The 24,338-nt window shown below is 37.8% G+C and overlaps 2 protein-coding genes across 2 annotated transcripts; both read left to right on the top strand.

The window, feature by feature from the left end:
* The first annotated feature begins 529 nt into the window (after positions 1-529).
* On the top strand, positions 530-9,766 carry tm4sf18 (transmembrane 4 L six family member 18). Its single transcript, XM_062423944.1, has 5 exons — positions 530-630; positions 1,385-1,603; positions 6,239-6,307; positions 6,964-7,106; positions 8,430-9,766. Exons 2-5 carry the CDS (start codon positions 1,424-1,426, stop codon positions 8,626-8,628), a joined length of 591 nt encoding a protein of 196 aa, XP_062279928.1. The 5' UTR covers positions 530-630; positions 1,385-1,423; the 3' UTR covers positions 8,629-9,766.
* Positions 9,767-11,435: 1,669 nt separating this feature from the next.
* Positions 11,436-23,938, top strand: cp (ceruloplasmin). The gene is made up of 24 exons (XM_062424800.1): positions 11,436-11,764; positions 12,784-13,028; positions 13,110-13,322; positions 13,821-13,991; positions 14,301-14,392; positions 15,037-15,199; positions 15,295-15,433; positions 15,552-15,691; positions 16,199-16,339; positions 16,447-16,491; positions 16,910-17,124; positions 17,875-18,025; positions 18,124-18,336; positions 19,311-19,515; positions 20,312-20,451; positions 20,621-20,749; positions 21,508-21,614; positions 21,702-21,757; positions 21,909-21,980; positions 22,415-22,506; positions 22,665-22,804; positions 22,907-22,963; positions 23,472-23,577; positions 23,680-23,938. The coding sequence occupies exons 1-24, from the start codon at positions 11,613-11,615 to the stop codon at positions 23,703-23,705; spliced, it is 3,210 nt and encodes a 1,069-aa protein (XP_062280784.1). The 5' UTR covers positions 11,436-11,612; the 3' UTR covers positions 23,706-23,938.
* Positions 23,939-24,338: the final 400 nt, after the last annotated feature.

Genomic DNA, 24,338 nt, shown 5'->3' with positions numbered 1-24,338 from the left:
CTGTGTAGCTGCACAATGGTCACAGTGCCTATGCTGACTTTGTCCACTGGAAAAAGCACCTACAATGGGCACGTGAGCATCAGAACTGAATCATTGAATCACGTTTTCTTTTACATTATGTGGACAACTGGGTGCGTGTGTGTCTTTTACCTGGGATGAGATGGCACCTGGATGCACAATTGGAAGAGGGAGAGCCAGCAGAGGCAGTGTGATGCTGGGAAACCTTGGGTCCTGACATTCATGTGGATATTACTTTGACATCTACCTAAACCTAAATGGTTGAATTGTTGCAGACCACGTACACCCCTTCATGGCAACAGTACTCCCTGATGACAGTGGCCTCTTTCAGCAGGATAATGCACCCTGCCACACTGCAAAAACTGTTCAGGAATGGTTTGAGGAACATGAGGTTCAAGGTGTTGCCTTGACCTCCAAATCCCCCGGATCTCAATCCAAATGAGCGAAAACAAGTCTCATCCACGAAGACCCCACCTCACGACTTACAGAACTTAAAGGCCAACACCTTGGTGCCAGATACCAGAGGACACTTTAGAAGTCTTCTTGAGTCCATGCATCGACGGGTCAGTGCAGTTCTGGCTGCTCGAGAGGGACCCACACAATATTTGGCAGGTGGGTTTATATTGTGGCTGATTGGTATATATTAGAGCTGTAATTATTAGATGATTAACGGATTAGCTGATTGTCAATAAATGAATTGCCAACCATTATGATAATTGATTAATAGTGTTGAGTCATTTTCTTTATTATTAAATAATAATTATTATTAGTATTTTCTGGTTTATTTAGTCCTTTATGATAGTGTAATCAATTAATTGAGAAACTAATAGGCAGATACAGGATATATATGCATAACTTGTATACTGTAATGTGGAAAAAGGGATTAGGAAAGAATGCACTGATTACATTTGAAACATGTCGACCTGTTGTGACTCAGTCATTTAGCGGAAAATTAATTCTTTCGAGTGCTATGGGAGGCCCTGCTGCCTAAGAGACTGTGGGAAACACACACACACACACACATACACACACACACACTTGTGGGATTTCTCATATCTGGCTGAGCCCTGTGCAGCCATTGGTCAGTAACCTTCCTGTAGAAAGCACTTCCTGTCGCACGTTGTGTCATGGCAGAACTCCCTTTGTAAAGAAGGAGAATCTGTTCAACTGTTACACACTAACACACACACACACACACACACACACACACACACACACACACACACACACACACACACACACACACACACACACATTCACACTCAGGCTCCCGTCACTTGTTTTGTTTCCTGGCTCCCCAGCTGCTCTGACCCATCCCTCCCCTCTTCTTTCTCTCTCTTTCTCTGCTCTCCTCGGTCCATTCCAGTTTTCTCCTCTGCACCCTGTGGTTGTGTTTGAGTGAGCGATGTGCTGTTCGGTGGGTTTCGCCAGATCTTTGGGTCTGGCCCTGTTGCCTCTGGCCCTGTGCTGTATCCTGGGCAACCTGCTGCTGTTATTTCCCATGGCAGAAATCTCTTACATCAAGGACGACCGCCTGGCCCGCTACATCTGGTACTTTGGTGGACTAGGAGGTGGAGGACTGCTGGTGAGTAAAAAACTGCACTCAAGTGAAACTCTTTTAATTCTGTGCTAATTTAATTTTTGTATTTATTCTGTATATATAATTTATACTGTGGGATTTGGTAAGATCCATTTAATCTGATTTTCACTTAGGTTAGGTCAGGTCATTCTGGTGGAATCTTAATTTTAGTGTCATATACCTTACCTTAAACTTTTTGCAATATAAAGTTACCTTTACAGTGTTTAATACCTTAAAAACTTTGAAATATTAACATTTTTTCAGTTTTTACCACAACTTTTTATGGCAATATAATCAAAAAATATGTAAAAGGGTAATTATTATGCTTTGTCTGACACTCAGAAAATTGCCAACTATTTTGATTATTGTTTAGTCATTTTGAGAGAAAAAAGTGCCAAAATTATCTTCTGGCTTCTTAAGTGTGAATATTTTCAGTTTTTTGTCTCATATGATAATAAACTGAATATTTTTAGGTTGTGAACAAAACAAAAAATGTTATGTTGTATCTCTTTGGGTAACAGTGATTGGCATTTTCACCATTTCATATACCAAACAACAACCAACAAATAATCAACATTCATCAATACTGAGCTGCAGCTTTAGACAACAGTTATTTCAGAGGTTAAACAGTCACATGTGAGGTTCATTGGATAATAACATAAATACATACATACATTTTTACTTAGCAGCATCTCCTTGTCATAAATAAAACATTTCACTTTGAGCAAATTCTAATTCACTATAATGTGTAAAGAGAAGTAAAGTGTAGAAAAATGAAAGGTTTTGTATTGGTGCAATGGGGCAGCATGTTTCTGTATAGATAATCAGATCGGATTATTTTGGCCTGGCAGAGGCTAAATCAGTGTGGCTGATGCAGGTTTAACTGAGGTCATTGCTGCCACGTGCTTGAATTAATCATTATTAGTCACAGTGGAGGCAGAAACTCACTGAAACTAATGAGTCACTTTTCATCTGGGGCGAGTGTGACATACTTTGAAACTGTGTTTTGCACTTTCTTTCTCCTTTTAAACCAAAATGAATGAAATTCTTTGAAAGCATACAAGTCATGTGGCACTTAAACTCTGGAAAAGCAGTATAGAGTCAAGTCACACTCACTGAAAATGTGTGATCACCCCCTTACTGCTTTATTCAGTGGAAATAGAGACAAACACTGGTACATGTTGATACAGTGGTGGCAGTGTGGTCTATCATCTTGACTGAAACCTTTTTTTTTTCCTGTTTGTGTTGATTATTTTCTGGTAATGCTGATTAAAACTTGCTATCCCGCTTTTTTAATCCACATAATTTGATTTGACTAATTCTGGTTTATTGTATGCTTTAATATCTTTTGATAAGAAAGCACAATAAACCCAACATAATTATAAATAGCAGTTGTTTCCCCTTCAACACCATTCAGTCTGAGGGTGTTTGCAGTTGTTCACAGAGAACAATGGAGTGTTGTGTGGCTACACAGTTCGTTAATCCATCTGCTCTATATGGTGCTGATCTGTTGGGTTTATGCTCCAACTGAGCAGAAAGGAGCTGTTCTATTAGTTTGGTTTCAAGGAGAGAGAAACAGAGGAGAGATTGTATTTGTATTTTCCCCAGACAAGATTAACCTTGTTGACCAGAATACTTGCATTGGGTACATAAAACTTCACTATTTTCACTATGCATTATGTGCTTTATGCATATATTCAGATAGTTAGTAGTTTGTTTGTAGTTTGTGCAGGTAGCAAGCTGAAATAATACTGAAATCTACTGTACATAACTACATATTATAATTAAAAAAATGTTCCATTGGTATTAGGCCTCATAATGTGTGTTTACCACTCTGTTGACTCTAAAATAGGATTTTTCTCAGCTGATTTGACTGAGGCAGATAAGCATCTTTCACTTTCTTGAGGAAAAGAGGGACAGTTTAATCATTCATTTCTGCAGAAGCTAACTGTGGAGCTTTAAAACATTTTTCTGCCTTAGTATTTTATTGTCCACAGGAAGAAACTTTAATAAATTATGTTTTTTCTTCATATTAAGTTGCTGGTAAAATGAACTACTTGCAGATTTTTCACAATGACAGTGAAAAGATTATGATTATGCAGCTGAAAGTTTGTTTATGTGAATTATAAAAAACTGACTTCAAAATAGCAAATTAAAATAGAAAAATTGAACATATCACAAAACAATAAGCCTTCTTATCAATATAAGATTATACTTTCAAAAATAAAGTCCTATTATTAGAGCCTGTTTCAAATAATGTCTTGTATCTTGCTTCTGGCGAGGTCATGGAGCTACCTGATGATAAGAGATTTTCATACATGGATTTGTCTTAACTTGTGTTTCTTTGTTCTTGCTATCCTTGTTTTTTTATTTTCTTTGTGTGCATGACATAATGCTGAGGAGTCAAAGGGCACACCGAACCCCTCTGAGAGAAAGCTATCTTTAGTCCTCTCCCTTCCTCCTTCCTTTTTCCTTCTTTTTCCTCAATTTCTTTCTCACTGTGCATTTCCCTCCGTCAGTGTCTCTATCTCTCTCTCTCTCTCTCTCTCTCTCTCTCTCTCTCTCTCTCTCTCTCTCTCTCTCTCTCTCTCTCTCTCTCTCTCTCTCTCTCTCTCTCTCTCTCTCTCTCTTTCTCTCTCTCTCTCTCTCTCTCTCTCTCTCTCTCTCTCTCTCTGCCTCTACTAAAGGACAGTGCTTTAGGGGGACAACCAGGATGTGTATGTAACAAGGCTGTGATCTCTGTGTGTGCGTGTGTGCGTGTGTGCGTGCGTGCGTGCGTGCGTGCATGCGTGCGTGCGTGCGTGCGTGCGTGCGTGTGTGTGCGTGCGTGTGTGTGTGTGTGTGTGTGTTTGTATGTGCGTGCTCGTGTGTGTGCGTGTGTGTGTAGTGTAAAACCTTGGGAACTTCCTCTCTCTGTTAGGATGTGATTAAGAGTCCCTGTCCACTGGAAGAGACAGCAGCACAGGAAAGAGAAGGGGAGTAAAAAAAGTTGAACTCTAAAACAAACAGATTCAGGATTCCAATTATCTCTCTCTCTATCTCTATCTCTGTCTTTATCTCTACCACTCTCTCTATCTGTCTGTCAAATTCAAATGAGCTTTAGCATGGCAGATCAGATATCTATATTGCCAAAGCAGTACAGAAGATTACTCACATTGACAGATGAGTACAAATGAATATACAATATGCAAATATCAACTACCAATAAAATACAATATATTAAAAGGCTTTCTATCTCTATCTCTATCTCTTCCACTGCAGTTCTTCCCCATTCAGACCTTTAACACAACTGCACTCTATTTCAGCTGTTGCAGGAGTGCAGACTGTACTTTATGCTACCAGTGCCCTTGTTAGCCCATCATTATTTGCATGTTCCATAAATCATGTTTAATTTGCCTCATGTATCCACCATGTCCTGACTTTATGGCAGTACAGTCAACTATGTCTCAGTGACAGTAGTTTTAGTACATAAACCAGTTCAGTCCAACATTTTCTTACCAGAATACACTATTATAGCTATAAAATGGATTATCACTAACGTTTTATTTGACATTTATGGTCCAAGATGCATGGTCTTAATGCTGATTTTCAATGTTGCACCAAGAGCAGGTCAAATGTCACATTTTTCAGTCCAAAAACTAATTTCTGCCTCAAGATTAATGTGAATATCATAAATATTATGTTGGCATGTATATTATGCCTTTAAAAGCCCAACTAAGCCAAAGCACAAAGTCTGACATTAGCTAATTGGGCCTCACAGAGAGGATAAACCCTTTTAATTTAGGTCACGACAGGCTCCCTCTAGTGGTCATGATAGACACTGAATAGCAAAGTAGTTTCTCCATTTTCGACCATGCAACACTTTTTATGTTGTGTACACAATAAATTACACTAAAGATGAAGAGATGATGTCTCTTACTATAGAGGAAGTGTTTGTTTTACGTTCAATAAGCAAATGAAACAGTGTTTAAAATTAAAAGGACTCTAGTTTGAAGTCTCAAATAAGGGCTGGATCTCACTTCAGGTGAGGTCAGGGAGCCTCTTCACACTGTGTTATACTTAAGATTGTCATTCATGTTTTCATGTAGTGTAAAGAACATTTGTATAATGTAGTGTTGTTTATGGTTGGTGTCAATGTTTTATATTTTTTACTTTTTAGATGATGGTAACATCTATAGAAAAAGTAAGCTGAATATCTTTGGGTTGTGGACAAAATAAGACCTTGGACTCTTAGAATAAAAATATTTGTTAGTTGCAGTTTGTTATTGGGGCTGTACAAACAAAACTGATTTGTTTTAGTGTTTTAATGAAATGCAGTTAGGCATCAATATATAGGGCAGAATAGTGCACATTTACAAACATAATTACAGAACAGTTTGATGATACATGCAGGTACATGTGGGGCTGTAGGTGGTGGTGTAAAGTGGGAAATTACACTGTCAGACTGATACTGAAATATTTCGAACTGCTAAAAAAGATAAATCAAAACTTAACAAAAAACAAAATGTGATTAAAACAGCACAGCTTGATACTCTGTGTTAATCTTTGTCTTTTTCTCACCCCGAAAAAAAATTAAAAAATAGAGAAAATGCTTTTGTCTGGAAATTATACTGAAAGAAATGTACTTTTCTGTGCTTCCAGATGCTGATTCCAGCTGTGGTCTTCATCACTCTGGGGAAATGTGGCTGCTGCTGGAATGAGAGCTTAATGGTAAGGAACTTAGCAAACTGTGAATAGTTTTACAGTCTGAATAAGACAGTGCAAGATAATGATAAACTAACTATGTCTTAAACTAAATACTGTGTTTATGCTGAATTACACACACACATAACACAGCTACTTTTTCATTTCCAAATGCTTTTTTGTTTCTTTCTGTTTTTTTATCAGGCGTTTTGGCCCAAAAATGTATTTCACTCCTTGTAGATTTTTCACAGTGTTCCTATTTTTTTTTTCTCCCCACTTGGTGAATAATACTAAACAGTTGTCATTAAGCCAGCAGCTAACACTGTGTCCTTATAAGGTGGAATGCTAATGCTAATCCAGCTATGATAATTCAACAAGGGTCCCATTGTTAGCTAACACTTGACAAAGTAAGCTCGGCTCGCACCACTCAAGCCACATGCACAGCTGCGGAAGTGTGTGTGTGTGTGTGTGTGTGTGTGTGTGTGTGTGTGTGTGTGTGTGTGTGTGTGTGTGTGTGTGTGTCAGTGTGTGTGTCAGTGTGTGTGTCAGGAGCAGCTGCCTCTATTTCTTATCTATGAAATGGAGAAATAAAGCAGCTTAAATTCAGACACACAAATGCTTCCCAACAGGAGGAACCTCCTTCTTAAAAATCTCTGTATGTGTGTGTGTGTGTTGCTCTTCAGATGTGTGGGTCAGTGTTGGCAGCTGGGGTCGGCATGGTGGGGTCTGGCTACTGTTTCGTCATATCAGGGCTCGCCTTGATGCAGGGGCCGTGGTGCTTCACCAGTCACGGATGGAAATACCCCTTTCAAGACCAGTGGGGCAGGTAAGGAACAGGAATGTGAACGTGTGTGTGTGTGTTAGTTTGTGTTTGTGTTTTTCAGGAAGTCAATAATTAATCAATAAATGTCTGTAAACAGAAGTACCACTACAGAAGTAAAGGTTTTAATTTAATTGAATTTAATGCAACAATGATGCATCATCATACATCATGATGTTAAGTACTCTGGTGAATAAAACCTGCTGATTACAAAGCTAAAGCACATTTCAGTCCATCCATATGAACCATCCTGCCTTCAACTGACTGACAAAAGACGTTTGGAGCTTTAAAGACAGTGATATAGGGGGTAAAGAGTTATTTATTGAAAGTAGCGACTGGCAGCAAAGAGAAGCATGTAAAATATTTGTTATCTCTCTGCAAAGTAAACTGTGATTAAAACTACATTGCAAACAGCAAATTTATTGAAGGAATGATGTGTCATTATACATCCTCGTCACCATCTTCATGGTGTAAACTGATGTAAATCGTGGTGTAAACTGATGTAAACATACTGCATGCACCAAGCTAAGTTTTTATTATTAAACTGCTATACCATCTTATAGCATTACATCTTTTGGATTATCTACCAGATGTCAGGTTTAAAATCCTATAAAATGAAATCTCAAACATTGTTTCATTGTTAAATTGCATGATGGGTAATGCAGGATTCAGTCTCTTTAAGGTGTAAACCATATGTGTCTAAAAGTGAGGATTATTCAACCCCTGTTCCTTGGATTTTAACCATTCCTGTTTTTTTAATGGTCCCCTAACATTATGGACGTGCAATAATAAATCACAGTATCTACAACAAAAGTTTGGAAATCCAATAATAATTTAATCATAAGAAAAATGTCAATTCTGGTTTCTCAAATGAGAAGATTTCCCGTTTTATATTGTTGTAAATTGCGTTTTTGGACTATGGACAAAACAAGACACCTGTAGACACTCTCTCAGGACAATTATGCTTTCAATTTTTGACATTTCATTGACTAAATTATTAATGCACAGATTGAAAATGTTATTGAGGGATTAATTTAGAATGAAAACAATCTTTAGTTTCAACCCTATTAAGTACAACAATGCTACTGAATACTACTGAAAATACTATATAGAGAATAACACGTTCAGCCTTCACCTTTTTGACACATCAGGACACGTCTTTGTATATTTGGTAGCTAATTTCAGTTTTAAAAGCATCCAGCTCCTCCTCTCAATAACTTAAAATAGTCTTTTAAGAATGCCAAACTCAACGTCCTCATTTCTACCAACTTGTTTGCATCTGTTACACCTTTGCCACCGTCTTTCTTTGACTGACTCTCTGTGTTTCAGGTATCTGCGGCAGCCAGACACGTGGTCACAGTGTAGCCAGCCGCTTCACATTGTAGAGTGGAACGTGACTCTGCTGTGTGTGTTACTGGCCCTGGCTGTGCTGGAGTTCATCATCTGCCTCTTACAGCTGGGCAGCGGTTTAGTCAACGCCGTCTGCCGACCATGTTGCTATAAGCAGGAGTACAGTCTTAACGCTTAGACTAACACATGTGTGGGTGCACAAATAAAAACACACACATACAGCTCATTAATGGACACATGCATACGCAGGAGTCTGCAAGCAGCACTGTGTATATGTGTGCAAGCACAACACACAGCCTCTCTACTTAAACACACTGACCTTGCAGTATCATGGACACCTGGCAACTATGTCAGTGTAACTGCTATATTTTCAAGCTTCCAGTTTGCCCTGTAAAAGTGGCAAAATCACTATGCAGACATTTCAAAGGCAACAGGATATTTGTGCATAATAGCGTAGGTGTGTGAATCCTGTATAAGCCATAGAGACATAGAAAAAAGGAGGATGTGCTTTACTTTGCCTAGTGAAAGAAGCCTCAGCAGGCATTTACAAATAATAAAAAGAAAGAATAGCATCCTCAATGATAATAATAATGATGATGATGATGATAATTATTATATTAGTATTTGCGCAGTTGTCAGTTGTCTTAAGAACAAAAAGACACCTTCTTGTGCCTTGTTTTGTTTTTTTTAAAGCTAAAAAAGAAGGAAAAAGCACCTGTTTCTACATTTTAGTAACAACTGTTCATTTACTTCAGGACAACCTATATTCTGAATATCAGGGTCACTCAGTTTTATTATTATCGTTATCATATACCGTGTACTTTGTATACTTTTATAAACCCAACAGCTACACTATCAGAAGAAGAGAACAAACTATTATTTAGCAACATAATGGGAGTGGATAGAGATGACATAGTCTTTGAAATATATGAAGATGCCTGCAACATATTGTTTTATAATGTTGGAAATGATATTAACTCTTGTGGGCATTTCACTGGCATTGTTGATGGTGTCCTTGCAAGAAATAATGCACATTTTCATGATGTTAATTTCTAAAGGTGCCTCAAGATTATCATGATCCTGTATTATTCCTGTGGCTCCAACCTTTTTACAGTGTGTTGGATCTCTTTATACGAGCATATTTTTGTGTGTGTTTGTACATTTGTTTTCATTTTCAAAGCATCTTGTTGTAAATGGTTTTCTTTGTGTCTTTCGGATGCTAGATCAGTGTTAACAGACATGTTATATATATTTTAGTGACATATTTTTATAATGTATGTTTTGTTTGTGCTGCCTTGAATAAAAAACTATTTCAATTTTAAGTTCATCACAGTGAGTCATTAAGTTGGAGCTGATCTCACAAAAACTTTCAAACAGGTTAAAAGGACATTAACCCTGAAATCCTCCGATATCAGTAGACATTAAAATAAACATTATTTTACATGCAGCAGAGTTAGATGTGTATGCATAATTGACTCTCCTTCACCTCTGTCGCAATACAAGATTTGTGTTGTGTGTGTGTCTTTCGGTTTTTAATAACCATTTTATTTCACTCACTCTACAGAGGAGGAGGCTCACTGACGTGTAATATTTTCTTATGTGACATAGGTCAAAGTGTATGTTTCTTCATTTTTTTTGTATGTGTGCATATGCATGAAGTCAACTTAGTGTTTTGAAATCATTTCCTGGACTAGAGATTGAGTCATGGACTTTCCAGCATTGCCTGTTATTGATCCATTCAGGACCCAAACTAAGTAAATGTGGCTTCTGCCCCTGAGAGCCAAGCCCAGTAAATCAAGGGAGCTATGAACCAATTTTTAAAGAAAATAACTTTATAATATCTTTGTAGTCTCACCCATGATGTGGCTATCTGGAGTGCAAAGTGGGCACTGTTTCACTGTGTCATGTTGCATTTTAGTAACTTTTCATTATATCATTAGCACAATATCAGCGTAGTCCTGCATCATTACGTCATCTTGTGGCTTTGTCTTAAAGAGGGATCCTGTGTCAAAATGTCATACCTCTTAAGATGAGTCAACATTTGGACACTGGGACACAGTGAAATGTTCATAATGCATTTAAATCAAGGAAAACAGTGGTCAGCAGTCTTAACATTTAACATCTTGGGATCATACTGGAAATACGTGTTTTCACTTTACCATGTTACCCACTAGATAAGCAATAATCCATAAATAAATCATATAGCATATATATCATATTTAGTGTATTATGTGCTGATATGATGCATTTTTCTAAATAAAGCAAATTATCACAAACACAGGAAGACTCCAGCTCCTGCCAGGTCATTTTCTGGTACAGCAGCAGCAGTTGGATTGTGCACGTCAAAAATAAAGTGAAGCTCCTACATATAAATTGCTGTGAGCACTGTATTTGACAATAGGCGTGAACAGCATCCTTTTTAGAGAAGGGACCCTTCAACAGTTAATCTGAGCCATGTGTGGAGGCCAATTTCAATGTTTTATCTACTGAATAAAGTTACTTTAAAAACATTAAAATGATGATAAAACAGTCTTGACAGTAGAATTAATTGTCCTTAATTGACTTGAAATGTAGATGGGACTGAGTGTTAAAGTACTGGTTCAGTGGATTGGGTCAACGCAGTGAAATATGTTTTTTGTGCAACTTTACAAACAACAAAATCTGAATTTCAATGCATGTTTCTTTGTCTTTTTCAACCATTTGCAGTTAATATTGATTGGATCAAAAGTCAGAGTGTTTTCCTCATTGGCAAACAGCATTTTGGCTTCATTTCCACAAGCAAAGAGAAAATACGTTAGCTCAGATATGATGCCTGCTAACAAGGTCCAATCTGATCTCTTCACATGTTGACAACCACAGGTGGACGTTACTGAGTAAAATTTTGTCTGCTCTTATGTAACTTTTAATCAAACAGACAGCTCTTTCCTCTCTGATAGGTTGGTCAGTTACCTCTCTGCCCTGCTTAACTGTCGGTCAGCTGACTGAGTATAAAGACACAGAAGGTCTAAAGTCTCTGAGACACACTAAAAAACTAAAAGCTGTCGTTTGTCTTCACCTTCCATCTTTATCATTATCTTCTGCTGGAGTACTGTATTGTTTCCTGTTTATTTTGCTTTGGACTTGTACTGTAGTTGGTGAAGTGCCAGCAGTGTACCGCTGAAAATGCATCGGCTGGGGTTGTTGTTGCTGTGTTGTGCAGCAGTATGTGTGTCTGGGATTAGGAGAGAGTACTTCATCAGGATAGAAGAAGTGCCTTGGAACTATGCCCCAAGTGGGATGAATATCATACAGAACCGCACACTGCAGGAGGATGAGTGAGTACACACGTCTTACACCGTCCATTCAGCCCCGCAACACCTGGTGCTTGTCCAAAATGGAGCAACCAAAATACAAAACTCCGGGTTCACAATTTTTCAGGTGCCCAAATGAAAGAGGTTTTATTTGCTGTAATCATTCCTGCTGTTTAAACTGACTATTAAAAGATCATGTTTGAGCAACATCTTTAAAAGAGTATAATAATACATTAAAATAATATGATGTTTCAGCCATTTGAGCCATCATATAAAGTTTATATCCTCCAAAGTTAATCTTTTTAGTAGAAATGAATACCTCCTTGTGCTTTGGCAGAAAGTGTTTTCTTGTTCAGCTGCAGTGGATTGTAAGAACAAAAAAGAGAAAGGGGATTTGGCATTAAAAAGACAGTAACTTTTATATTATATTGACTTGATTCGTCTTATTTAAGTCAAGTCTGGTATTCTCAAGATCATAACATGTTTTTATGTGTTTTTGATAGTATTGTTATGATTTTCACAGTAGATAATTCAACATGTCATAGTAGGCAAAGCACAGGTAGACACACAAGCACATGTCATTTTGCAACTTTGGACTACAAGTCAAAGACATTTAAAAACCCTTGAGTTCAGGGATATTGTGGCAGATATTTTGCCCTATGTTATATGATCAGTTTTTACAGTAATACATTAATAAATAAAATAATCAGCAGATGAATCAATAAAAATAATTGTTAGTTGCAACTCTACTTTCAAATGTCCCTTCACAATACCTTCTTGTCTCTGGTGGTAGTTTGTGAAACCAACGTTGTGATTTGTCTGTTATCGATGTCCAAAAACGTTTTCAGTGCATTTTAATTGAGTTTTTACAAAATTTGCACATTTACACACTTTAGTTTATATCACATCTTGTTGTCAGGAGGCTGGCATCAACCAAAAGCATCTATGACTTACAGGTGGATATGAGTTCAGTTCATATTCATGGTATGATCCTGACCCCTGACCCACTGTTTTTTTCTCTCTGTGTCTGGATCTCTCTGCAGAGAGGCCTCAGTCTTCCTGAAGAAAGGCCCCCAGCGAATCGGCTCCACCTACAGGAAAGCTGTTTATAAGCAGTACAGTGACGCCACCTACAGGACAGAAGTGATGAAGCCGGACTGGCTGGGCTACCTGGGACCCCTGCTGACGGCTGAAGAGGGAGACACAATGATCATCCACCTGAGGAACATTGCATCCAGACCATACAGCATCCACGCACATGGACTAAACTACAGTAAAGGCAATGAGGGTGAGGAACGGACTGTGCATGGACAGACTGAAGAGGCTGATAAACACATCTGTGACTCTGTGTTTGTATCTTTCTCCTCAGGAGCCCTGTACCCAGACGGTACTCCTCCAGAGCAGAAGCGGGACGACTCCGTGCTTCCCAGCACAACAGTGACATATGAGTGGACCCTCGCAGAATCACACAGCCCAAAATCAGATGACAGCGACTGCATGACTAGATTCTACCACTCCCATGTGGCCACCGTAAAAGACATTAACTCAGGACTGATTGGACCCCTCATCGTCTGTAAACCAGGTACTGGTTCCCTTTCAAACCTACAGTATCTCACAAATGATTAAATTCATCAAATTACAGTCAACAGGGTGAACAAGAAGCAATATAAAACAAACGCAAACAGAAGTTAGATATAAATATATCAAGAATAATTACATGTATACATTTCTCTGTGTATTAAATCAAAATAACAGAATATACATTTTATACTTAAGTATTTTTGTATTTGCACATATATGTAGACATTTTCCCAACAAGACAAGACATCCCAAGTCTGATGACATAGATTATTATTTTAATAGTATTATAAAATGTTGACAACAAACATGTCAGCAGAACGTTTTAAAAAAATAAATAGAAATTAACGAGGCGATACACAAAATAACAATTAAGACATCTGACCTTTTAAAACATACAACTCACAAAATATATACAATGCATTAAACTGTGAATTTCATATTAATGTATATAATTGAATATCCCCAAAACAACAGACTGAGTCCCTGTTCTCCTCTGTAGGAACTGTGGAGGTGCACAGAGACCGGTCTGCAAATCTGTACGCTCTGTCCTTCATGGTGTCAGATGAAAACATGAGCTGGTACCTGGATCAGAACATCAGGACATATATCACTAATCCTGCCAGCAACCTGAAAGAAGATGAAGACTTCATTGAGAGCAACAAGATGCATGGTGAGCAGAGTGTGTCATTATACAAACCCACTGATACACAAATACAACAATATGTTTTAATGCTGATTTTTGATTTTTTTAAATAAACACAGATCAAATTTGTACATTTGCAAATATAAGAATATATATCAGCTGCACATAAATTAAAACTATTATGAATTTTATTTCCATTTTTGGATACTGAGAGTCACATAAGGAAAAGTCTGACTAAAAGAAATACATATGTACATGGTGATTTTACAGCTCTCAAATGAAAAAATGGGTCACATTTGACCCTGACCAAGTGTTAACCCTGACTGTGTATTGCAGGTATAAACGGGTATCTGTACGGAAATCTGCCTGGACTGAGCATGTGCCAAGGCAATAAGATCCACTGGCATTTATTTGCCTTAGGCAATGAGGTAATGAATATGAAAAAGTTAAAAGTGACTGGAAAGCTTTGACAACCATTAAATGAGTTTAATGGTATTTTGCCAACTCCAAACATTAAAAATAAGTTGTAGAGCATTCAGTAATACACGTTTTGTGTTGTTCAAACATTCTTTCAGTATTAAGATAGTTTTAAGGATGCAAGCTAGTCTTCTCATTTGGTGTCTGAAAGTCACAGGTGTACTCACTTTTGTTGTATTAAGGTTGTACTTTCAGGCCTTTTTTTCAATTAAGTATATCTAACCTGTTTGTTTTTAATTAAAAGTAAGATTAAACACCCTTCACCTCACCTTGAAAACACTATGATTATTGTAAGATGGTACAATATCGAATGATTTAACATTTTATTCATACTACACAGGGGTTTCCTCAGTTTTGTTATGTACTTTATAGACTGTATGTACGTTCAAATATCAAAGAGACACTTGTTCTCTCTCCACAATCAATTCTTGTCACGCAGATAGTTTGTTAAAACCAAATTGTGAACATACGATTGCTTTGATCATTAAGCTTGTATTTTATTGTAACTGGATCAACTTGCTATCTTATGTCACATCTTGTTAACAAGCACCAAATCTGAACCCTACTTACATGTCATTTATCTACAATTATGCAGGTGGACATGCACTCAGTTCATTTCCACGGTCAGATCCTGACTACTCAGAACCACCACACAGACACAATCAGTCTTTTCCCTGCCAGCAGCACTCTGGCTGAAATGGTAGCTGACAACCCTGGACACTGGCTGCTGACATGCACCGTTAACGACCATCTGATGGGTAAGTTTAAGATAATTTCAAAGATGGTGGATTTTGATTCAATAAAAAGACATTATATTTCAGGCTAAGAGCTTTTGTTTTGTGCTTTTGTGCAGCTGGGATGCAGGCTACATTTGAGATCAAGAAATGTTTCCCCAACGTCCATAAGCCCCGTCCACATGGTGAGCTCAGACAGTTCTTCATTGCTGCAGAAGAAGAAGTATGGGACTACGCTCCTACGCCACCAACTGACCCGTTAGTTTCTACACATGCACTTATATATTTGTATTGCAATGGTTTCTGTAACAGACCAATCCCATTTCTAAACTGTGTTTGTGCGTGCGTGTGTGTGTGTGTGTGTGTGTGTCTACAGTGAGGCAGACATGTTTGTAACCAAAGGCCAAAGTCGTATTGGAAGCCGCTACAAGAAGGTTCGCTATGTGGAATACACTGACAACACCTTCATGACAAAGATGCTACGCAGCCCAGAGGAGCAACACCTTGGGATTCTGGGTAATTCAGGCTGGGCTTGAATATCTAACATAACAATTTTCATGGTTGTGATTACATTAAAAGAAAAGAACGTTAATGATTCACTGAGTTTGTCAGTTAACAAAGACCAAGCCTCCATTTCATGATGTGTTTTTCAGAGTCCATCAGCAGGATCTTATTACCGCCTTGCTGTGGGAAAGTCAGGGCTGCACTGTTTCCAATTTCACAGCCTGATCTGTCTGAAATGTCTTTATCAGACACATTTCATATTTAATTGGTGGTTTTCTCATGTGTTACCATGTGCTACTGATTACTCTTGGAATGTGACTGTCCGGATGCTAATTTTGTTTTGGATATGTCAGATTTTCCCCATCTATACTTCATCTAGAGGATCTTTGTCCTGAACTTCTAACAAATCAGTAAACTGTGTGTCTGTGTGTGTGTGTGTGTGTGTGTGTGTGTGTGTGTGTGTGTGTGTGTGTGTGTGTGTGTCTGTGTGTGTGTGTGTGTGTGTGTCCATCTCTCCAGGTCCTGTGCTGCGTGCTGAAGAGAAGGACACAATTAATGTGGTGTTTAAGAACAAAGCCAGCCGGCCTTACAGTATACAGCCACATGGTGTACAGTACAGTATAGAGCAGGATGGGACGGTCTATCACAATGAACTGGAAGGTTAATAATCACACATACCGTTATGATCACTACATGATAAATGAAGAACATCCTCAGTATTTTTTCATGTCTCCCTCATGCATCTTTAATCTCCTTCTGATCTTCAGAGTCCCACACAGAGAAGAAGCTGCGGGAGCTCAAAAAGCAACCGAGTGAGTAGAGAAATAACTGTTCACCTTTAATACATAAATAAATAAATCAATAAATCAATCTTTATTTGTATAGCAATTTTCATACATCGCGATATAACACAAAGTGATTCACATATTCAGAACAAACAAACAAACAAACAAACAAACAAAAATAAATCATTAAACGGGAAGTGATTAAAAATAGGAACTCAGGGAACTCAGGGAACGCTATCATAACTCTCAAGAATCTGCAGTGTATATCTTGGGTCTTTAGTGACTGTATTACACTGAGTTCTGAGTCTACAAGAAATATTATTTTTATTTTTAAAAACATCCTTGCATGTAAAATGACAACACCAAAGCAAGTTAGCAAACATTGATTACAGTCTATTTATCATAATCATAATAATTTTCTCTATATATACATTTCTCTTTTCAGGGGTGGTCACCACTCCTCCAGCTGCCCTGGTCAAACCTGGGACAGTGTACACCTATGAGTGGTCAGTGCCTGTGGGAGCTGGGCCAGTACAGGGGGAGGCTGACTGTCTGACCCATCTCTACTACTCTGGAGTGGACCCTGTCAAAGACACCAACTCTGGACTGGTTGGACCCCTCCTTGTCTGTCGACCTGGATCTCTGAAGAAAGGAGCACAGGTGAGAGGATAGACAAACACTAAAGGATGGATGATACTTAAATCAGATTTTTAAAAATATTTCTTTGTAATATGATGGGTGTTTTAATAGATCATATTTCAGTTGTGGTTATTATAGTGGTTATTATGTGTTTTAATAATAATCTGTACAGTGTGATGGAGTTGCTCAATGAAGGAATAGTGAGGTGTTTGACTGTTTAATTGTTGTAAACGCTTCAAATAAAAAGCAGCTCAAATTGACAGATACATTTTTGAAAGCAGAGAAAAAGATACAAGAGAATTTCAATGCTAAGATTAAAGCCTTGACATTTATTGAGGCTTAAGACCTGGATAAGAAGTGGTCATGGCTGAATAATGCATCCATAAAGGCAGTTATGAGTCACTGCAGCTGCAGTGTATAATGGCATATGTGTCGACTTCAGTCAAAGTCAATCTGATAATCAAATGAAACTGGCTTTTGTGCAGATATTCAAAGTGAAAGTACACTGGATTTCATCTGTGTATGTCTGCATGACGGTCCACTCTGTCAGGTTTTTCATAATGTTTTTTTTCAGATGATGGTCAGTTAAGAAAGGTTAAGTCACCTGCAGGGGACAGATATTGACTAGAGATCATACAAACTCCCACATGACAACAGGGGTCATCACACCCAGCCCCCTTGACCATGACCATTATGATTATAAGATAAATATACCGACCAGATCATAATTTAACACGTTTCCTTTTCTGCTTCTTTCTTCTTCTCATGTAGAGAAACTATAATAAAGAGTACCACCTACTGGCTACAGTGTTTGATGAAAACTTGAGCTGGTATCTGGATGACAACATTAGGACCTACGCTACAGCTCCCAACACGGTTAAGAAGGAGGACGAGGGCTTTATGGAGAGCAACCAGATGCACTGTGTGTGATGCACATAACACATTTTTAATCTTTTCCCTTAACTGTTTTATTAGTTTGACTGTGTATTTTATTTTTATGTCGTTCCCTCTTTCTCTCAGCCATCAATGGGTTTGTGTATAGGAACCTCCCAGGCTTGACCATGTGTAAGGCAGATAAAGTAACGTGGCACCTGTCAGGACTGGGTACAGAGACAGACATCAACAGCCTCTATTTCCAGGGAAACCGCTTCCTCTTCCGCCAGAACAGACGAGACAGCATCAGTGTTTTCCCTCACATCTCACACACAGTTACTATGGAACCAGACAGCATGGGTATGCTTTTCTTTGTCCTTCACTTTTTCCACTGTACTTCTATACTTGTGAAAGCACTTGTTGTAATGTGAAGTATGTCCCAATTGTGCTATTCAGCACATGACGCTCTCTGTGTGTATTTCCACTATATAGTTTGTAAATTTTTTGTCAATATTACAAAATACAAGAAACAAAACTATTTCAAATTCGATTCTCACATACAATGATTAAATATCACCAAAGGAAAAATAAAGAAAGCATGTACAAGAGAATATCACATAAGACAAACCTCCAGGTTGTAACCCTAAACACTACACTAAATTACATCCCCTAAGTTTGACCATCATAGCCGGTGGACCTAAACTAAACCACTACCCTCCCAAACTTAAACTCTAAAACAATTACTTCAAATGTTCTCTCAAAGAAGTAAGAAACAGCAAAAACATACATTTAAAAACCCATAATGTCCTCACTTGGAAGGTCTACAACTGGAGTCCTCACAATTATATAAGTACAAGATCACACACACACACACACACACACACACACACACACACACACACACACACACACACACACACACACACACACACACACACACACACACACACACACAAACAGAGTAAACTAACCATTGATTTAGACTCCAGAATGGGGCTGAAACTAATTAATTTTGTTATTAATTAATATGATTATTTTTCTTTAATAGTTAGTAGAAGGAAAAGACAGGGACATTTTTATTCTCGATATCTTATTTTGTTTGACTAAAAGTCCAAAAGCCATAGATTACTAACAAAAGGGAAAGCAACAAATTCTCACATTTTAAAAGCTGGGACCAGTTAACATTTTTGCTTGAAAAATTATTGAAATAGACAATGTTTCATTTTCTGTCCTTTCAGAAACGACATACATTATGTTAATCATGCTCCAAAAAAATCTAAAATGTTTCCTGGCATTGTATTGAACCACACATGTGATCACTGTGTGTGTTTCAGGTCAGTTTGAAGTGGTGTCTGCTACATTGAACCATTATCGTGCCGGGATGCGAGCAAACTACACGGTACAGAAGTGCAGTGTATTTCAGCGTCAGGGCGAGACGATGCTCCACTCCAAAACATACTACATCGCTGCCATGGAGATGGACTGGGACTACTCTCCAAACCGTACCTGGGAGGCCGAGATGTTTCGCGGCATGCAAAAGTATTGCCGGCACATATCCCGTCTTAAGACTTTACTTTTTTGTTCATGAAAATAGCTGTACCACTGCATACAATACTTAGTCACAGTATAACAAGTAGAAGTACTCATTTAGAGTGTTTTATCATGCTACATTACTGCAATGTTATTATTAATGCAGTAACATATAAGCAGCTTTTAAATGTGGCAGCTCATGGAGGTGGACTTAATTTAAAACTGATTTCTATACTAATGTTGTTCACTCTATAACAATGCATCATACTTTATAGTTTATTGTGTATTTTGTGTGCTAAATCTTACTCTGCAAGGGTTAATGTATCTGTCAGATACATTTTTAGCAGGAAAAAGTACAATACTTAGAGTAGAAGTATAAAGTAGCAGAAACTGGGAGAACTCAAGTACAACTGCCTAAAAAATTGGTAGTTAAATACAATACCTGATTAAACGTACTCAGTTACTTTCCGTCATTGCAAAACCACAGCAGGAAATGTTGTAAAGGTCCATGAATATCCCCCCACAGATTTTACAGTACAATATTTTACTTATATTATACAGTATATTTACACAAAGTCCAAAATCTCTCTTCTGTCACTATTCACAATGTACTTATTTGGCAGCACAGACAAAAATCATTCACGTCCTGTAAATATTTGAGATATTTTTATTATTTTTCTTGTCTTGAATGTTTTATATTTCTTTATCATAACGTAACAAACACACATTCTTTTATACACACATTTACATACACACACCTTCATTTTATTTACTAGAAATAAATCCCCCCTCTCTCCCTTTGCAGTCCTGCTCCTGTCTTCCTAGACCAGCAGGGTGGGTTTATAGGCTCCCGTTACAAGAAGGTGGTCTACCGCCAGTTCACTAACGACAAGTTCACTAAGCAGAAGGAGAGATCACCCGATATGGAACATCTCGGCATTATGGGTAGGCTGTGAGAGCAACGCATGAGGATTAAATACTAATCCAGATAAATGCTCTGTTCTAACCATATGACTGCAGCATTTCTACAATAAAAGCAAATAATCATGGACTTTATGACATGTTATGCAGTTAACGGTTAATCTTGTAGCTGGAATATCTTGCCTTCTTTCAGGTCCAATGATCCACGCTGATGTCGGGGACAAGGTGAAGGTTGTTTTTAAGAACATGGCGACCAGACCTTATTCTATCCATGCTCACGGAGTAAAGACAGAAACCCCTGATGTCTACCACACTAAACCAGGTACAGACAAGCAGGATAAAAGCATCTAAAATTATTTGAGTTAACATAAACCCCCAGAATGCTTACTATTCCTGGTTGTTAACATGGAAAAGAGACTAAATTAATGACCAATTTGGCTCGTAGACTGTTTCTTTTTGTTGTTTTTTTCTCAGTGTTTTCCTTCATTGTTGGAATTTTTCTTATGAATTTGTTAATGCTTCCAGGTTTACAGTAGATTATAGAGGCAAAAAGTGTTTGAGAAGTATAGCAAGCAGTGCCGCCACCATTTTATACACATTTTTTGAATAGTGATTTCATATGATGCAGGGTCTAATTGCAGTGGTAGGCAAATAGCGACCTGTGGGCCAAATCTGGAAGCTGAAGTTTTCCTTTAATAGTTTACGTCAACATTTTTTTACATGGCTCTTCATACACCATACAGTAAATAAAGAGCTGTGTATTGTGTGTGGATACCTGTTACATTTCTAGTCTTGTGTATTTTCAGACTTGTGAGTAATTTTTGCCAAATGAGTATTAACATAAACTTCTGTAACTCTGTTTGCCCTCACTTAAAAATACGAATTAAGATATCTGAAGTAAGTGCGTACCAAGAATATCAAAGGTCAGTCTTCAGAACTAAATGCTGTGTATGTAAGTTGGTCTCAGTCACTGTACCATCAGGTGTTCCATTCAGCACTGCTGGACAATGTGTAACTTCAGTTTTCTGATATTGACATAGGACTCAAAGCTTTAATAATCTGAACTGGATCCTTTCACAGGTGAGACTCACACCTACTACTGGTACGTTACGAAAAATACAGGACCAACCACAGAGCAGGAAGAGTGCTCTGTGTCAGCATACTACTCTACTGTGGATGTTACTAAGGTATGCTGATGCTGACATTAACACTTAAACACACAACACTCAGCCACACACACACACACACTAACCTGTGGTCGTTCTGCCTGCCAGGATCTGTACAGCGGTCTGATTGGTCCGTTGGTGATCTGTCGCCGTAGCTGGGGCAGGTAAGTGTTGATACAGAGCTACTTGAACCAGTTAATAGCTCTGTTGTTATGCACAGTGTGATTTCCATATCTGAAAAGGCAGGTGGATTATTTGTAATGTCTTTTGACAGAGTGCTAATGTACAGTTTTATGTAAACCGTGTTGCTTCCAGGAGTCTTGGACTGAAGAAAGAAGTGGAAGAGTTTGCACTGCTTTTCCTGGTTTTTGATGAAAATGAGAGCTGGTAAGCTGACTTTAAAACTAGACATTAAAGGATGAATCTTAAAACAATAGTCATGTGCCCATATGAACACTGAAATAGGTATGTATTAAATGATCCCCTTCAAATTCATTTACAATGTGAGTGATGGGAAAATCCTTATTTTGTGAAAAATACATGTAAAATGTATTAGAAGCTAATATGAGGCTTCAGCTAGTCAGCTAGTCAATATCTAAGTTGAGAGTGAAATGTGCACTCCAGCAAGAGCCATTTTATCTCACCTAATATCTTTATCATATTTTGACATCATATCAAGCATAACACACACACACTGTACACATAACTGTCGATATCTTTTTGGACCAATGCTGGGACACAAACTGCCGTACTATATAACATTACTATATTATTAATATGTTGCAGTATTTGTCAAATTTGTATTTTTATTAATATTCCAGGTATTTGGATCAAAACATCAGGACCCACATCAGGAGCCCTCGCCCAAACTTGAAGGATGATGAAACCTTTATAGAGAGCAACAAGATGCATGGTGAGATAAACACACTATTATATGCATCATTTTAACAAAAAAGATGAAATGTTGGGATTTAATGTTACATTACCGACTGTAGACATAAAACAAACGTTTCTGAATTCTCTTTCTAATGTGTTAACGTGCTTTTTTTTTGTGTGTGTGTGTTCTTGCAGCCATTAATGGTTATATGTATGGTAACCTGAATGGCTTGTTCATGGAGGTGGGTGATAAGGTGTACTGGTACCTGATGGGAATGGGCAGTGATGTGGACATACACAGCGTGCACTGGCATGCCCACAATGTGGAATATAAGGTATGTAAAAACATACAAAAATAAGGTAAACACCCACACAATCATAGTTACAAAGACACTCTGGTGCTCACGATAACACCTTTAACGCTCCTTGCTCTGCAGCTGGGTGGAGGTCCTCACACTACTGATGTGTTTGAGCTTTTTCCAGCCACCTTCCAGGTAAAACCTCAATTTTTGTGACTTGCCTTTAACTGCTTTTTACTCTAAATGTTTAATGTTGCAATTAAACATCAAACAACATCATTATTGTGAGAGGGGATGAATGTAATTGTAGAAAAAGTAAAATAAGCTGGGGGAAAACTGCAAAGAAACAGAAAATAGAAACAATAAAAACACACATATAAGTGTTTCCAATGCAGGTGACATGTTTAAAATAAAATGATTCATCACTTTTATAAATTAACAAGATACAGCCAGAAAGAGAGAGCAAAATCCAGTGTTGTTAGAATTATATATACGAAACAATTGAGGCTGAAAATCCCTGCACTGGTGGTCCCTTGCTAAAATGTTAAATAGCAAAGAAAAAAAGGAAATTCAGATTTCCAGTTTCTCATTAATACATTACAGGAAAACTAGAGTATCTTCTTTTTTGACTGTTTTCAGCATACATAATAAATGTTAAATTATGGACCAGTGACTCATGTGCTCTCATCTTCTTCCTGTTCAGACAGTTAAGATGCGTGCTCAGTATCCGGGTACCTGGTTGCTCCACTGTCACGTCGCTGACCACATTCAAGCAGGCATGGAGGCTATGTACACTGTTACTGAAAAAGGTAATGTGCTCCAAAAACAGAGTGACTGGAAGACAAAAATAGACTGAAAAACAGATAATAATGCTGATGGCGAATGATAACATGTTTTTTTCTATTCAACAGCAAAGAAAGGAGGACTCTTTGGTTGAACCAAAATCCAGCAATCAGAGACTAATTAAACATAAATAAATGCTTTATCACTTTGTGAAATCCTCTTAATATGAGCAGAAACAATGACAGCACAAAACAAAACAGGAACATTTTATCATTTTATATTAAAATGTGCACTTTTATAATTGTCTGACTTCTTTGATATTTTCCAAATGAAAGTGAGGACTGTCCGGTGATTATGCTTAAAAAATAAAAAGACAAATTAAATGTGTGTTACATTTGACAATTTCATGTAACTTTTATGTGTGGATCTTAATAGCAGTAATCAGACAGCAGAGGGCACAATAGCCTGATGGTACAGCTGTGTGTGCAGCTGCTGGATAAACTTAAACAAATCTAAAACAATTTGTCACACTATCATTGTTGTTTTGCAGCAACCATGAACCTCAGGTTTGTCTTTGTCCTCCACCATCATTAATTTTCAGACTTTGCTTCGCCTATGATGCTGTTCTTCATATAAGGTGTTTTCTTGCTCGCTTAATTTTTTCTAATTTAGGCCTTCTGTGTATGAGAGGTGGAGGCCTTATTGATCAGGGCGTGCTTCCAGACATTTCAGTGTGATGTCTGCCACCTTAAAAATAGCAACAGTTCAGTCATGTGTAGCATCACTC

Source organism: Scomber scombrus, chromosome 8 (genome assembly GCF_963691925.1).
Source record: "Scomber scombrus chromosome 8, fScoSco1.1, whole genome shotgun sequence".
Classification (NCBI taxonomy): domain Eukaryota; kingdom Metazoa; phylum Chordata; class Actinopteri; order Scombriformes; family Scombridae; genus Scomber; species Scomber scombrus.
This window is presented reverse-complemented; position numbering and strand designations above follow the sequence as displayed.